The sequence below is a fragment of the Rutilus rutilus genome (genome assembly GCF_951802725.1).
Source record: "Rutilus rutilus genome assembly, chromosome: 9".
Taxonomy (NCBI): Eukaryota; Metazoa; Chordata; class Actinopteri; order Cypriniformes; family Leuciscidae; genus Rutilus; species Rutilus rutilus.
Window position 1 is genome coordinate 4,810,074 of NC_140223.1, and position 17,946 is coordinate 4,828,019.

The 17,946-nt window shown below is 37.1% G+C and overlaps 1 protein-coding gene across 1 annotated transcript in view; it reads right to left on the bottom strand.

The window, feature by feature from the left end:
• Positions 1-12,827, bottom strand: part of gucy1a2 (guanylate cyclase 1, soluble, alpha 2) — a 37,020-nt gene extending 24,193 nt beyond the window's left edge. The window contains exons 1-4 of the mRNA XM_084418477.1: positions 12,148-12,827; positions 6,557-6,618; positions 4,831-4,946; positions 2,352-3,160 (exon numbers count right to left, since the gene is read on the bottom strand). Of these exons, the coding sequence (XP_084274603.1) occupies positions 2,352-3,160; positions 4,831-4,946; positions 6,557-6,618; positions 12,148-12,384 (1,224 nt within the window). The 5' untranslated portion in view covers positions 12,385-12,827. The remainder of the gene's footprint in view (positions 1-2,351; positions 3,161-4,830; positions 4,947-6,556; positions 6,619-12,147) is intronic.
• Positions 12,828-17,946: the final 5,119 nt, after the last annotated feature.

Here is a 17,946-nt window from a genome sequence, read left to right on the forward strand (position 1 = left end):
CTTGTTGAATCAATGCCACATAGAATTAAGGCAGTTCTGAAGGCGAAAGGGGGTCAAACACAGTATTAGTATGGTGTTCCTAATAATCCTTTAGGTGAGTGTAATATGTGTTGTTATAAAATGTGTATATTATAATAGCGGTGTAAAATTGATTGATCACGATAAATCGCATCTAACATTAAAGTTTTAGTTTATATACTATATGTGTGAATATACATTATTATATTTATAGATATTATATATGTGTGTGTGTGTGTGTGTGTGTGTGTGTGTGTGTGTGTGTACACCCATTTATGTATGCAAATATATTATAGATATATATTTACCGTATATATGTGTATATATGTATATTTACACACACACACTTTATATATATTTTAGTATAATAAGTATAATACAATTACTCACTGGGAATATATATTTTTTTTTTAATAAATGACAATTAAATTAAGAACAAAAAAAAAATTTAACCTTACTAGTAATATTTAAAAAGAACAAAAACTAATAAAAATGCACAAACGCACTAAACAAAATGACTAAAAAGTCAACTAAAATAACCCTTCAATGTCTGCGTTAGCAATGGGGCTAAATTCATTACATCATATTTTAGGTTCATACATGTGGAAAAACTTCTCTGGCAGCGTTCGGCTCACATTCATCTGCATTTTTATGTAACTAAAGTCAAGAGAAAACGGTCATAACCTCCTGATCCTCTATTGCATAAGGGATCGAGGACAGTATGAACTGAAAATGCAAACACAGATGCACACTTCACAAATAACAGGGGCACCTTTACTTTACTATTTTCAGCGTACTATGATTATAGATGCATTAATTATGTTCTTGTACACTATTACAGACTGGTTTCCAGTTCCACCTCCTAAAAATCTCATTGGTCCAAAATCCTTCTGCTCACAGCTGTAAAATAAATATAAAACATGTTCTGATTGGCTGTCATTATAGTGTTTATTTACATTTGCACTCATTAATGTTGCACAGTGTTATTTTAATATTATCATTTAGATATTATTATACTTAAATTAACCATCGTTTTTATGGTTTTAGTTTTAGTCGTATCTTCAAATTGCACCATTTCTAGTCATGATGTCACTACAGAATTACTATTTAATTATTATTTCTAAAATAATTATTTCTGTTGCACTGCATCCCACTCTTTTAGTGCTGACACTGTGTTATGCGATTTATTTATATTTGTTGACATTTATCTTCCTCAGTCCAGTAGCCAGCTTCAGGACACACACACACACACAGTGAAGAAAAGTGCTTTGTTACCAAGTTTCTCCTAACACAATCCCCACTGTACCCTTGAGCGAGGCACTGATGTCTCCAGCGGGACGGCCTGTTCTTGCCATCAGCACCCTGCAAATTACTCAGATAAAAATAAAAGCTCCTGCTAAATGACGCGGAACCAAGATAAAACCTTGAAATGTATCAGTGCTTTTGAATGAGCTCGGCGTTGGCGATAAGAAAGTGAGTTTCAGTTCTGATGGGACACAGCGGGGGAAAAACAGAGCCAAATGCAAATAATAAAATGCAACCAGTCATATAATCATGCATAGGTATGATAGCACAATAAACAGGCATTTAAAGGGGGCAAAATGCAACTCGTATCTTGTGTTCACAAGTCGTAATCGCAAGTTTTTTTTATCATTAACTAAAACTATTTAAAGGGGCTATATGTAGAATTCAGAACCTAGGGATGCACTGATTTGAAAATTTTGGCCGATACTGTTAACCAATAATTTTTCATCACCATGTCCCTTTAGGGACACCGTAGTCTCCAAAATCCTCCTAAAACCTTCTTTAGCTCTGATTTGAACATTTTGGCCGATACTGTTAACCGAAAAAAAATGTATATTTGAAAGCCGATAACCGATATATTGACTGATATATATCGCAAAAGCACTGAAATATATTTTTTCATCACCATGTCCCTTTAGGGGCACCGTAGTCTCCAAAAACCTTCTTTAGCTCTGATATGAAAATTTTGGCCGATACTGATAACCGATAATTTTTTATATTTGAAAGCCGATAACCGATATATTGGCTGATATATATCGCAAAAGCATTGAAATATATTTTTTCATCACCATGTCCCTTTAGGGGCACCGTAGTCTCCATAAACCTTCTTCTGAACTCATAAGAACGTTCCCTCAGTTAATCAGTTCATGTGTCTGGTATATTCAGTTGGCTAGAATCAGAGCTAATGATGCCCGTATTGCGAATGAATAATTTTTGAGTCGGTTTCTTTTAACAAATCGTTCAAAACAGTCCGAACCAGTGTCAAAACAGACGACACAAATTCAGTTCAGTTACGCAACTACTCTTACCTTCTCTCTGCCGTCGAGCGCCGATCCGTCAGGTCGTGTACGAATGGTGAACGGCGTGGAAAGCCGCAGGAGAATATTCTGGAAGGAAGAGGGGATTCTGGGAGACACCAGCTCAAAGCTGTTGCTGAATGTGAGTGTTCGGTGAGGGTCGCTTTTGGCTTGTTTTCGGAGTCCCTCCCCGACCTGCAGAACCTCCATGTTGGGTCCCAGCACCAGGTGGAAGGGAAAGGCCCGGCAAAACGTGCTCAGACCGATGCGCAAATCCAGCGGCGAGCGCGACAGCTGGCGGGGGTGTGGAGACGAGGAGGCGGGTTGAGTCCGAACCTCTCGAATGAGGAACGACAAACAAGCAGGAGATGAAGATGAAGGTGGAGACGGAGATGACGAGGGGGAGGAGTCAGCCGAGAGCTCGCCGTCCTCATTGGCTGTGTGAAGCCACGTGGGAGGAGCTTCCTCCACCGAAACATCCGATTGGTAAATGCGCCGGGCGGCGGCTCGGATCAATCCCGGCATGGCCACGCCCACCGTTGGGTCGGGGTTGAAGCAGTGGAGGAGAAGAGTTCGTCCTCCTTCGCTCTGCGCGTTTGTGTCCTCCTTCTCCTGAGGAGCATCTTTGCATAGGAAAGAGGGAGCCTCGGACGAAGCCCGGCGGCCGCAGGACGTTCGGATGTGTTCGAGAAGAGCGTCGAAACCGTTGAAGAAGTCCTGCAGGTTCCCGCCGAGAGCTCGCAGAACCCTCTCGTTCTCCTCCAGACACAACCCGAAGAACTCCTCCCCGAATCGGCCGCGGATGGCGGCGAAGTCCACGCCTGTGCAAAAAATTAGTTTATTAAATGAATATATATATATATTACTTTTATACTGTTACAGATATTACAAATAAATGCTGTTATTTTGAACTTTCTATTCATCAAAGAATCCTGAAAAATAAAATAATTTTCCACAAAAATATGAACTGTTTTCAACATTCAACACTAATCATAAATATTTCTCGAGCAGCAAATCATCATATTATACTGATGTCTGAAGGATCATGTGACACTGAAGACTGGAGTAATGATGCTGAAAACTCAGCTTTGATCACAGGAATAAATTACATTTTAACGGAGGCCAAAAGACTCTTATAAAAGAATTTTATAAGACAGTAACCTTTTAATAAATACAGCAATACAGCATTTGAAAGCTAATACGTTGCTTTTAAAAACGAAGCAACTTGGTGTTTTCATATGGAACGTACATTCCCAGATTATTATTGACATTTCCATCAGATTGAACACATGCAATCTGTGTTTAGCAGAACTATCCGCTTCATAAACATGCTTTTACTTAAAGATGGAAAGTTTAAAGGTCTGTCCCCCAGCGAAACCATCGATTACCCGTTGAATCAATATCTGCATTAAAGTGCGCTGTGAAACGCTGCTCTGCTGCATTAAAGCGAGATGCGCAGTGGGTTTCGCTGGGCAGGGCTCAGTTCAAATGCCTCATTGCGGTTTATTTATAAACGTGTTCTCGTTAGGGATGGCAGAGTTAGTATCTTAGCAACAGCTCGGGAATGGAGACTGCAGCAATGGAGGGAGTTTTTAGAAAAGTGTCAGTGAGTGTGTATTGAGGTCAAAGTTTTTGCAGCTGGTGTGTGTGCGGTGTGCGCGTGAACTAGAATGGCACGGTTCGGTCAAAAAATCATGACAAATAATGAGAACACTTAATAAAACCGAAAGTATGAAAAGTCACGTGCACACTTGTGTATGCATTGCACATGCAGAATATTTTCTATGAAGGATGCAGGACATTTTGGCTGCGTTTAATCACGTGATCACTGTCATCCAATCAAGCAGATCGGATCATCAGCCAATCAGGACACGTTTACACTCATGTGGCTTCTGTATCTGGATAGCTTAAAATTGACTTTTATATTGTTTTTGAACATATTTATGTGTGTACACAACCAGCCTATTGTGGTAAAAATCCATCTGCTCCGTTTGTTGTTTTCCCCATACAAAAATGAGTGTCTCAAAATGAGCCGTTCAGGGATGTGCTCCAAAGTGATGTCACATTGATTAAGCCCCGCCCATGACTGCTGATGGACTCTGCCCTATTAGCATAGCTCCGCCCCTCAGTGAGCTGTACACAGTCTGCCATGTTTATCTCCTCGCCAGAGCAGTTAACAGCAGCATTCAAGAAAGAAATGTATTCTTATTAAAGCTACTAAAGTTATTCAGTCACCAAACAGATGTTTTAGTTTTTGTGCAGAATATCGGATGCACGAGCTGTAAAGGCTCCGCCCTCTTCTGGAAAGGGGGCGGAGCAGCTGCTCATTTGCATTTAAAGATACATGCACGAAAACAGCACGTCTTTCCTTCCACTCGAAAATGGGAAAAGCTTCACAGACACATTTCTGGGAACACCTGAGACATATATTACATCTTGTAAAAAGGGGCATAATAGGTCACCTTAGCTATGACATCCCTGGTGCACTTACCTAAAATAGTTGCTGTGTATTTCAGTATTCCTGAGATGTCAGACTGGCTGTCGCAGCGCGAGTTCTCAAACAAACACTTCTGCTCGTCTGACAAGCTTCGTACAAACTCTTGTCCACTGTGTATGTGAGAGAGAGAGATTCTGATTAACATTTACCAGGGTAATCTAGTGTTTAAAAAGTTAGGAAAAAGGGTAACCAAAATATCCAAAGAAAACATTATTGCTTTTAAGACATTCCTCGTATAATTCCTATATGGGGGAATAAAAATAGAAACAAATGAGACAAATGTTGAGATGACGGCTCTAAAAAGTATTTGGACACTTCAGTCACTCTTAAACATGTTTGCACGTCAACGTAAAGTCACATTTATTTTACTTTTCATAATACACAGTGTCTCAAAGCAGCTTTACAGACAATCATGTCAATGTTTATAATAACTTAATATCTTCATGCCTTATAGTCACATTTAGCAGATTAAAGCTGGGCGATAAAACATAGTTTACATTTTGCGACACAAGCAATCAAACTGTCGAGATTTGCTTTATAATAGATTTGTCGGATTAATTGGATAATTGGATGCTTTACATGATTATACTGATTGGACACACTTATATATACAACTTTATATAAAGAGCAGGGAACTAATATAGTTACATTTTGCAATGTAAAAAAAAAATCTGGCATTTGATTTAGGCAGTTTGCTAAATTTATCGTAAAGAAAGATTGCACAAACTTTACAAGCAAAAGCACTTGACCAAAACCTAAAATCATTGTATCTAGTGTGCAAAACTGATCAAATTTTGGTATTTTGGATCACATGAAATGAAATCCACTTTAACCCTCTGGTGCTGCTTGCGTGGCCGTCAAAAAATATATCTTATTTCAATTAAATGAATGTACTATACTTTAGTTCGATAATGTTATTTAATATTTTGTATATTTAGGGGATTTTATGTTACTAAAGTATATTTATGCATTAGTTATAATCCATTTATTCACTTTTTGAGCAAAGGCCTGAAAATACAATTTCCAACCCAAACGGTCATAAATCTGGAATGCTTCAGTTTGATTTCTTTTCAAAGACGACACGCGGCAGATTATTGGTAAAGTTAAAAAAGAGAACTTGAAAAAGTTAAGTTTATTGTCATGAAAAAAACTCAATTTTAATTTTTTTATGAAATATATATTTTCCAAAACACGTTTTACTCTAAAACTGTGAGAAGATCAAAGACATGAATCTAAACAAGGTTTGCTCCAAATTTGAGGTTGATATCTCAAAAAACGAGCTTTCGGTCAGATGTTATTCGGCTGCAGTACCAAACGCTTCCACTAGAGGAAATTCGTCTGCCATTCGTTTCCAACGCGCTCATTTTTGACCGTGAACAAAACAAGTGTGAGTATTTGTTTCAGGACCATTTAACCTTTTCGATTCATGTCCATGTTTGTGTGTGTTTGTGTGTGTATTTTTCAAACAACCAAGTTTCGTAACATTCCAATGAAGTAAAAAAGTTCTATAAAAAAAATTTAAAATGATCAAAAATGACAGAAACGCACCAGAGGGTTCAGTGTGAATCTGTTGTCAAAATACTGTATAGTGAGAGTGAAGAGCTATAAAATAATGTGGAAAGTAGAACTCTTCTGAAACTCTCCAGGATTATCTTTGTTCTAGGAGAAACAGATGAAAGAGACGTGATTTCTCCCAGGAACATCGTGTCTGCGGATCTACCTGATTTCCCTCTGTCTGTAAAACTCCACTGTTCTCTGCAGGGCCAGCTGAATTGTCTGGGTCTGAAAAGAAGAAAAACAATGCAGTCAGAAGTTGCTCGACCCAGATTCACAAGTGACACTACAAAGACACCATTTAACTGGTAAACAAGACCGCTCTCATCACACTGGTCCAAACACACACATCCCGTCTCCTTTCAAACCATCTAGTTACAGTACAGCAAATTCATGAAAAACAAGTTAAAACCGAACCAACAAAAAAACTTTTATATTTTAAAAAATTTACATTGTAAAAATTATTTTTAAATCAATGATTATTGGAGTATGTTTTCCAAGAAAGGACTTTCTACTTTAAAATTTCACATTTAGTTAAATGTGTTACTTGCCTTTGTAATTGCCTGTAAAATTTACCAAGTGAAAAATGTCAGTGCATAGAGTGCAACAGTCATGTTTCGGATGTAAAAACATTCATTTTCTCCGTAGGGAAATTGATTTTTAATGACTTATAAACATTTAAAGACTGTGAGGTACGAGGTTGTTAAGCGATGGTATTTGCTTCTGTTGAAGCCGTCACATTATTCACAGTTCACATTATTTCAGCTTATTATAATCGTGTTTAACAGCGGAATTCCTAGTGAAAACTACATTACCCATAATGCTGTACAGAAAAATTCCACCAATCAGAGTTGAAACAAGCAACAAATGCCAAAAGATCTCTTTAGCTCCGCCCACTCTCCTTACATTCTCAAAATACTTAATGTGTATATTGGTAAAAAAATATTAAATTTGTGTATATGTGTGCAAATCATTAGTTTTATGTTTCTCCATCGTTTTTAACTTGATTACGCTGTTCGCAATGCATCATGGGATTGTAGTTCTTTCCCTCACTAAAGCTGTTAAGTTCACAGTGTTGTAATCCTTTGTGTTTTTGTCCGATTTTCAAATGCTTGTTTGGCTTCAAATCAAAGTTTGTGATGTTATGATCCACCTTGCAGCTGATTGGCTTGATTCAAAGCTTATAACGCTTTAACGAAGACTTCCTGAAAATCCCTTTAAGAGAAATGAATGGAAAAAAAAAATCGTCCTGAAAAAGTGGGCGGGCTCTAATGCACTTTATTGAAGCTCCACAAAGCTGCAGATTAAGTTTTAACTAATCAAACCAATTCTGTGTTTCTTTAAAGGGTGATGGTAAACCGATCGCCTCTATTGGATTTGGTTTGTGTTTGCCCTTTTTAAAGGGATTTACAGTGCTGATCTACCTGTAATAGAATACACTTTTAAGCCTTATCCAATCAGCTGCCTTTATCACGCCACCACGGCAACAACATACCAATCACAATCCTCCTGATTTCAGGAAAGCTCTTAATAGCTCAGATCCAGCTGAGCTTTACCTGGCCAAATGTGCTTTAGTGTTCTTACAGCAATAGTCTCTCTCTCTCTCTCGACACTAAACCTGATTTATAATAACAATAACACCGCTGAGGATCATAAGAATTGCAATTAAAGTGCATTATGGTTATGAGAATGTGGGGGGAAATTAGCTTGATTGTTGGAAAATCAAGTGCAGTGCAAAAATCTTTATGGTCTTGATTTTCTTTGTGCAAACATGTCATTTTTGGTTTTTTTTTTCTCTTACGGGTTTGGGATGAAATGTGACTTCACTGTGTGTGTGTGTGTGTGTGTGTGTGTGTGTTTGTGTGAGAGAGAGAGAAAGAGATTGATTCTGTTTGACCCGTCAGATTATACTGTGTGTCTGAAACTAATTCCCATGACAGTGACCTTGATGTTCACTGACCACACACAATCACACACACACACAAATAGCATGAAAACACAAAACAAAAAACTAAAATCAATGCACACACTTACGCTTTTATGAGCGCCCTCAGCAGAAGCGCACTGAACTAAGTTCTCTTTCGTGTCTAATTACGCTTAAACATAAGTAACAAATCATAATTAAACAAAAAGTTGAGAGAAAACCGGATGTGTGTCAGCAGACCTTACGCGGCTGAGGAAATGTGTCTTTGAACTTGCGCTTTTGCGGTAACCGTCTAAGAGTAATTAGCTAGTGAAGTGGATTTACTTACAGTAGAGTTCAGGACAGTTATCATGAGCACTGTAATGTTTCCAGGAGAAGTCATAACAGATGTCAGCATAATGGAAAGATTAAAAAACGAGCGGTTTATAATGTGGAAACACAAACCGGAGGAAAGAGCGCATCGCTGGAAGGGGCGGAGCTACAGGAGCTCTGTAAACCTGCTGATGTCTGATTGGCTGATTGTTAATGTCAATCAAACAACAAGAGACAAGAAAACACTCACTGCTTTTAAATAAGAATCGATGTATATTTAATTCATACAGTGAAATCTATGCAGTGTTTAATTTTCGAATGCTACTGTTAGAAAGACCCACTGCAGCTGACATTTATTTAATTTGTGATATGGTATTTGTCCTATTATCTGTAATTTGCATTTCTTCTTATTTTTAATGAAACAATGAAATTAAATAAAGTTGAATAAAACTTTCTGCTATTCTTTTGTTGTTGAGCATCAAATCATCATATCTGACTGATTTCTGAAGGATCATGTGACACTGAAGACTGGAGTAATCTGTAGTCTGTTGATCACAGGAATAAATTACAGTTCAACATATATTTACATAGAAAATAATATTTCACAATATTACTGTTTTTCCTGTATTTTTGATTAAATAAATGCAGGCTTGGTGAGCAGAAGAGACTCTTTCAAAAACATTTAAAAATGTGCTGTAAATATTCTTGCGCTTCCTTCAGCTTGGCACCAGATATTAAAGATCTTCTCCAAAATCTTGCTGTATTATATATTATATATATAATTTATTATATAATATATTTAACAGAAACGTAACCTTTAAAGTGACTGATTTCAGCTAAATCGACGAGCCACACAAACAGAGCTACTCACGTGAAGTGCACTGATGCTAACAGAGTTTGATGTTAAATACATAAAAATAAATAGTATTTTATAAAATATTATTGCACTTTTCAGACTAAATGATTTATATCAATAGCACTCAGAACTGAATAAAATATAAATGTGGCCCTGGATCACGTCACCAGTCTCGAGTCGCACGGGTATATTTGTGGCAATAACCAACAATACATTGTATGGGTCAAAATTAACCATTTTTCTTTTATGCCAAAAATCATGAGGATATTATGTAAAGATCATGTTCCATGAAGATATTTAGTAAATTTCCTACTGTAAATATATAAAACATGTATTTGTGTGAGTGAATGCGGCACAATCGCCAACATAAATGAACAACTTTAAAGGAGATTTTCTCAATGTTTCGATTTTTCTGCCCCCTCAGATTCCAGATTTACAATAGTTGTATCTCGACCAAATATTGTCCTATCATAACAAACCACACATCAATGGAAAGCTTATTTATTCAGCTTTCAGATGATGTATAAATCTCAATTTCCAAAAAATGACCATGTGACTGGTTGTGTGGTCCAGGGTCACATATCTAATCAACATTTCTAAACTCGGTCCACTCTGTTTGAGCTTGTTGCAGTACATTCTGCATTACATCTTCATGCGAGTATCTTATATTTGGGCTGAGACGCGCTATAGAGGCAGCGTAATGTTTCTGTCGGCCTTTTGTAGTTTTTGCATCAGAAGAATCTATGATGTCTAATGTTTCATGTATGTATGAGCTTTTTTTCTATTGTTTTTACAGCTAAACCCCAGAGGAATATTTCTGTATCATTTAATTTATTACAAACAGCAGCTAAACAATGTAAATCTCTCCATCAAACACACACACACACACACAAACCAAAGGATTAATATCTTCTAAAGAGCCGTGTGTTCAGTGAATGTTTGATTTGTTTAATCCTCAGACATTATTTCGACAGATATGCAAACATAAGCTGCTGTTTACCAGAGCGAAAACCACGAAATACTAATGATCAGTTAATGCAAATGTTATAACTGCCATCTGTCAGACTGTACAATCTGAACTGTTAACATCATTCTGTGAATACCTGACAATTAGGTCTCATGCATTAACAACGAGCAATACATATTTTATAGTATGTATTCATATTTGTTAAAGTTAGTTAATACAAATACAACTACTCATTGTTAGTCCATGTAAGCCATTAAATAATATGAAAATGAATACGAACATATTTGACTGTTGATGTTATAACATCAAGATTAACATTGTAGTTCATTTTAACTAATGAAATTAACTGATGTAAACAAATGGATCATTTTTGTAAAGTGCTACCAGATTCTTTTTTTTATTCAACGTTAACATTTTCAAGAGAGTTTAGTGCATGCAAAAGCTGATATTGTAGCATGAGTCGATGAGCGGTCTGTCCATATACAGTCTGAGAATGTTGTTTTCATGTAATCCAGCTAAAACACACATTTTAGATTTATGCCATTGGAGCAGTTGGTTTGAGCCACATTTCAAGTGCCTCTCTGGTACAGCACACACACACACACACACACACACACACACACACACACACACACACACACACACACACAAGTGCATCTCAGGGCAAGAACATTCTGATGCAGAACTGCAGATATACATGCGGTACAGTGTGTGTGTTTCTTTGAGGCCCCAAAACACCAGGGACCAGCGCCGTACCGAGAGGTTATCGTGCCCCTTCACACACGCACACACACACACACACACACACTCGTCTGAATGTGCATCGCGCTGTTACGCTACACATGAGACAGGATGAATATGTAAGAGTGCATGCTGACACACACACACACAAAATACACAGCAGGGCCTAAACAAACACAGCACGCTTTACATTGATTCTCTATTCACACACACACACGCGCGCGCGCACACAATAAATGTAAGATGGTCTGAAGGATTGGGCTACCTAACATCTGCACTGTCACCAGTTGTGTTTTCTGATGTTTGGAGGAGATGTACGAACTGTGTAATCTGCTCTCATGAGTCAAATCATCATCATCTTCATCATCACTCTAACATCACCTAACACTGGTGTAAATGGTTAGAAAGATGGTGATGATATATATATATATATATATATATATATATATATATATATATATATATATATATATATATATATATATAAGGCCTTATATCTTGTAAATATACTTAATGTATAGCCTTCTGTCTGTCTCCGATTCTCTATACGCAAACACACAATATCATGTGGAGACTCCGTTCTGATTCTAGATGATTTTGTCTCTTATGTAGCTACATTAATGCTTTAAACATTAGTATTCAGTACTCTCTCTGTATATATGTGTGTATGGCGAACATTCATCTGTCTAAATACTATACTCTATCCCTGCGTCCCAATGTGCATACTATCCACCCTATCTGCCCTAAATAGTATTGACAATTACTAATGTCACATACTATTTAGGATGGATAGTATGCACTTTGGGACGCGGTCCATATTAATGCAGATTGTGTTCTACACCAGATTCCAGATGTTACTATTTAAAAATCCATGTCATTTATAACACACTGAGTTTGTGAGGAGCACGTCTGTGTCTCGTGTGTGTGTGTGTGTGTGCTAAAGGGAAGGTTCGGTACCGTCGGTGATGTGAGGCGTCTCAAACTCTCCCCGAGCGAGTCCAGATTGACGCGTTTGCGGCGCGCGACCCTCCTGCTTTGCGCCGCGTCCTCGAACGGACACGCGAGCGTCTCCACGGGACTCCTGCCGTTCCAGAACACGCGCGAGAACGGGCACTCTCCGTCCTCCCCGGGGCTCTCCAGGTAGTCCGAGCCCATGGAACTGAAGGATTCGGAGGAGATCTTCCGCGAGGACATGCTGATGCTGAAGCGCGCGGACTCATCAGACGCGCGGGGGACACGGGACCATCGCGGAACCGGGACGCACGCGTCAGCCGAATGAACGCAGCAGCAGCGCCTGGAGGGAACGCTGGATCACCAAGTGCGCAAAACCCGGATTCTGTCTGTCTGTCAGCGTGGGTGTGTGGGGTGGGATGGAGAGGGGTGTTCGTATTACCGAATCCCGTTCCCCTCGGTGACCCAGCAGCTCCGTAGACCGATAAAGACCCCCGGAGACCTCATCATCATCATCCGTCTTCCGTGCTCTGCGGGTTTGACGCGGGGAGAGTCGCGGAGACGCGCGTTCAGATGCGCGTAAAGATGAGAAATATTCCAACCGTCCAGGGCGCACAGAACTAAGACACAACCAATCGGTTAACATACAGCAGAAAGCCTATACACCCTCCCCTCAGAGAGAGAGAGAGAGAGAGAGAGAGAGAGAGAGAGAGAGAGAGAGAGAGAGAGAGAGAGACACACCATGGAACTATGAACCAAAACGTATGCACACTTTACATCAGAGATATTTCTAAACATCATTGTTGTTACTAAAGGTGTTTCAGGAACACACGCAGAACAGATGCTGACCTTGTTCACGCGCGCATGAATGTGCTGCCACGCGCTAACCTTCTCATTTAATATTCAGATTTCTTGAAAATAATTATAATGCAAGTCTCGGTGCTTCATGATCCAGGACAGTTGGTCAAAGAAACGTGTGTTAGAAGTGATGCAGAGACTTTTTCTGTTTACATTCTTTAAAATACAGAAAATAATTCTATATAGATGTGGATGAAAGCACCGTAGGAATTGCGTGACCTACATTTTTTTTCGCACTCACGTGCTGTTGTCAAGGACATGAATGAGGATTAAAGAGTTGATTCAGTTTTGTGCAGATTTACTAATATGCAGCATAATAACCGGCGCGAGGATTTCCTGTATCCCTATAGAAAACAGCATACATGCCATTGCTTATTGAGAATATGCTGATATGTACAGGATTGGTCCATTTTTAGAGAATAGCAAGTTTCACAAATAATTACAAAGAAATGACAAGTAACAGGGGATTAAACTGAGACTGAAGTCAGTAGACTGAAACTAGACTGAAATAGTGATTTCTAGGAAAACATTCTCCTTGTTTGCAGTGTATATGAGAATCTTCCAACATTTATAGAACATCCTTTAGGGAAAAAGCTTATTCTTGAAGCGTATTATTCCTTATTATTTGGGGAAAATGTGAATATTGACCATCTGTAGAGATCAGAAGAGAAAATATTAGAATGGATCAGAATAGAACAGAAAATAACATAAGAGAACAGAATAGAACAGAAGAACAGAATAGAATAGAAATAGAGCAGAAAAGAATAGATCAGAAGAGAACATATTAGAATGGAGCAGAAAAGAACAGAACAGAGTAAAACAGATTAAAACAGAACAGAATAGAAATAGAACAAAGGCGAATAGAACAGAACAAAAGAACAGAATAGAACAGTAAAACAGAACAGGATAGAAATAGAACAGAAAAGAATAGAACAGAACAAAAGGAAACAGAACAGAACAAAGGAGAATAGAACAGAAAAAAACATAATAGAATAGAACAGAGTAAAACAGAACAGAATAGAAATAGAGCAGAAAAGAATAGAACAGAACAAAAGAACAGAATAGAATAGAACAGTAAAACATAATAGAATAGAAATGGAGCAGAAAAGAATAGAACAGAGTAAAACAGAACAGAATAGAAATAGAGAAGAACAGAATAGAACAGAACAAAGGAGAACAGAATAGAATAGAGTAAAACAGAACAGAATAGATATAGAACAGAAAAGAATAGAACAGAACAAAGGAGAATAGAACAGAAAAAAGAACAGAATAGAACAGAGTAAAACAGAACAGAATAGAAATAGAGCAGAAAAGAATAGAAATTAAAACACCTTAAAACACAACAGGATAGAAATAGAGCAGAAAAGAATAGAAAAGAAAAAAACATAATAGAATAGAACAGAGTAAAACAGAACAGAATAGAAATAGAGCAGAAAAGAATAGAACAGAACAAAAGAACAGAATAGAATAGAACAGTAAAACATAATAGAATAGAAATAGAGCAGAAAAGAATAGAACAGAGTAAAACAGAACAGAATAGAAATAGAGAAGAACAGAATAGAACAGAACAAAGGAGAACAGAATAGAATAGAGTAAAACAGAACAGAATAGAAATAGAGCAGAAAAGAATAGATCAGAAGAGAACATATTAGAATGGAGCAGAAAAGAACAGAACAGAGTAAAACAGATTAAAACAGAACAGAATAGAAATAGAACAAAGGCGAATAGAACAGAACAAAAGAACAGAATAGAACAGTAAAACAGAACAGGATAGAAATAGAACAGAAAAGAATAGAACAGAACAAAAGGAAACAGAACAGAACAAAGGAGAATAGAACAGAAAAAAACATAATAGAATAGAACAGAGTAAAACAGAACAGAATAGAAATAGAGCAGAAAAGAATAGAACAGAACAAAAGAACAGAATAGAATAGAACAGTAAAACATAATAGAATAGAAATGGAGCAGAAAAGAATAGAACAGAGTAAAACAGAACAGAATAGAAATAGAGAAGAACAGAATAGAACAGAACAAAGGAGAACAGAATAGAATAGAGTAAAACAGAACAGAATAGATATAGAACAGAAAAGAATAGAACAGAACAAAGGAGAATAGAACAGAAAAAAGAACAGAATAGAACAGAGTAAAACAGAACAGAATAGAAATAGAGCAGAAAAGAATAGAAATTAAAACACCTTAAAACACAACAGGATAGAAATAGAGCAGAAAAGAATAGAAAAGAAAAAAACATAATAGAATAGAACAGAGTAAAACAGAACAGAATAGAAATAGAGCAGAAAAGAATAGAACAGAACAAAAGAACAGAATAGAATAGAACAGTAAAACATAATAGAATAGAAATAGAGCAGAAAAGAATAGAACAGAGTAAAACAGAACAGAATAGAAATAGAGAAGAACAGAATAGAACAGAACAAAGGAGAACAGAATAGAATAGAGTAAAACAGAACAGAATAGAAATAGAGCAGAAAAGAATAGAACAGAACAAAAGGAAACAGAACAGAACAAAGGAGAATATAACAGAAAAAAGAACAGAATAGAACAGAACAGGATAGAAATAGAGCAGAAAATAATAGAAAAAAACCCATTCTAGAATAGAACAGAGTAAAACAGAACAGAATAGAAATAGAGCAGAAAAGAATAGAACAGAACAAAAGAACAGAATAGAATAGAACAGTAAAACATAATAGAATAGAAATAGGGCAGAAAAGAATAGAACAGAATAGAATAGAATAGAACAGAACAGAGTAAAACAGAACAGAATAGAAATAGAGAAGAACAGAATAGAACAGAACAAAGGAGAACAGAATAGAATAGAACAGAGTAAAACAGAACAGGATAGAAATAGAGCAGAAAAGAATAGAACAGAAAAAAACCCATACTAGAATAGAACAGAGTAAAACAGAACAGAATAGAAATAGAGAAGAACAGAATAGAACAGAACAAAGGAGAACAGAAGAGAATAGAACAGAGTAAAACAGAACAGAATAGAAATAGAGCAGAAAATAATAGAACAGAACAGAACAAAAGAACAGAATAGAATCGAGTAAAACAGAACAGAATAGAAATAGAGAAGAACAGAATAGAACAGAACAAAAGGAAACAGAACAGAATATAGTAGAATAGAATAAAATAGAAGACAATAGAACTGTGTGAATAAGCCAAACTTAATGGAAACTGTTGAATAAACAGATCTGCCAGTTATTTGCATAATCTAAGATCCAAGACATAAAACGTGCAACTGAAGTGAAATATATGTAACGCACAGTGTGTGATCCAGTATTCAACTCAGATTATAATTCAGACTAAAACATCTGGATGAGGCTTTATCAAACTACACTAATATAATGTTGAATTAAATAATTATTTAAAACCATGTGCGTTTGAATATTACATTGGCCTGGATAATTAAAACCCTTCATTAGACACTGTTCTGTTCATCCACAATGTGAAAGACACTGCAGGTCAACGAGAGAGAGAGAGAGACACGCACACACACACACACACACACACACACACACACACACACACACACACACAGTCACGTCGTGTTAACAGAGGTGAAGGTTGAAGACTGTGTCTCTCTCTCTCTCTCTGATGCCTTCCGGATATTTCTCTTCTCTCTCTGTCCTTCACTCTCCTCCCAGCATCCCTCTCTCCACTCCCGAGTCTGACCCACTTTCCCTGTTCTGCCTGTTTCTGTTCACATGTTAACAGCCTCGTGTCTGTCTGAGTGTGTATAAATAAACTAACACAGATCCATTTTTTAATGTTAGAAAAAAAACACTAAACATTTATTGTGCATGAATACAACAACAATCCTAAGCAAGTGGATTTAAATGAAACATTCATATTTCTATGCCACTAACTTCAGCAAACAGAACGGCAGAATTAATGAGGTGGTTGATTATGATTTGACTTTTCTAGCTTTAGTTAGTGTGTAATGTTGCTGTTTGAGCATAATCAACATCTGCAAAGTTACGACGCTCAAAGTTCAGAGCAAAGGGAGATATTTGCTTTTAAAGAAATCACTTTTTAAGGACTACAACAAACGGCTGGTAGAGACTACACCACATTCCTCCCGGGTTAGTGACATCACCAACCCTAGAATTTGCATAAACCCCGCCCCCTGAACACGATTTATTGATTATCAAGACATCAATGACTAGAAGATAACTACACATCAGCTTCATAAATTCATCAACTAACCATTCAGAAATGTCCTGTTGCTTCTACATGTTGTCACTTCTTCTTGAGTCTCTCCATCATTGTCTGACTCCGGTTTGAACATAAAAGACTAAAAGTTTTTGAAATGTTCAGAGCATGTGTGTGTGAGGTAAAAGGACACAAGCTGTTGAAGCTCCGCCCCCTGTGCCGGGAGCAGCAGCTCATTTGCATTTAAAGGAACAGACACAAAAACAGTGCGTTTTTGCTCACCCTCAAAAAGTGACAATTTTAACATGCTATATAAAAATATCTGTGGGGTATTTTGAGCTAAAACTTCACACACACACTCTGGGGACATCAGAGACTTATTTTACATCTTGTGAAAAGGGCATTATACCACCCCTTTAATGTTTTTAAACAGGTTTCCATGTGCAAATGTTCAAGAACTCATGGTTCATATCTATTTATGACCACTGAAACCAGAGTGAACACTGGGACTTTGAGCAACAATGATATTTGGGAAACCTGTTTGGAAAAGATCATTATTTAATCAATTGGGTTTGGTAGCAGTGCCACAAAAATAGCAAACTTCACTATTTATAAATCACAACGGGACATATTTCTGAGCTCAAAAAAAAAAAAAGAAAAAAAAAAAAAGAAATGCATGTTGAGATTCAATCTTATAAATCAGGAATCGATCAAAAAGTGACTGTATGAACAGGGACTAAAAGTTAAGATTTTTGACGTTTTGATTAAAAATTG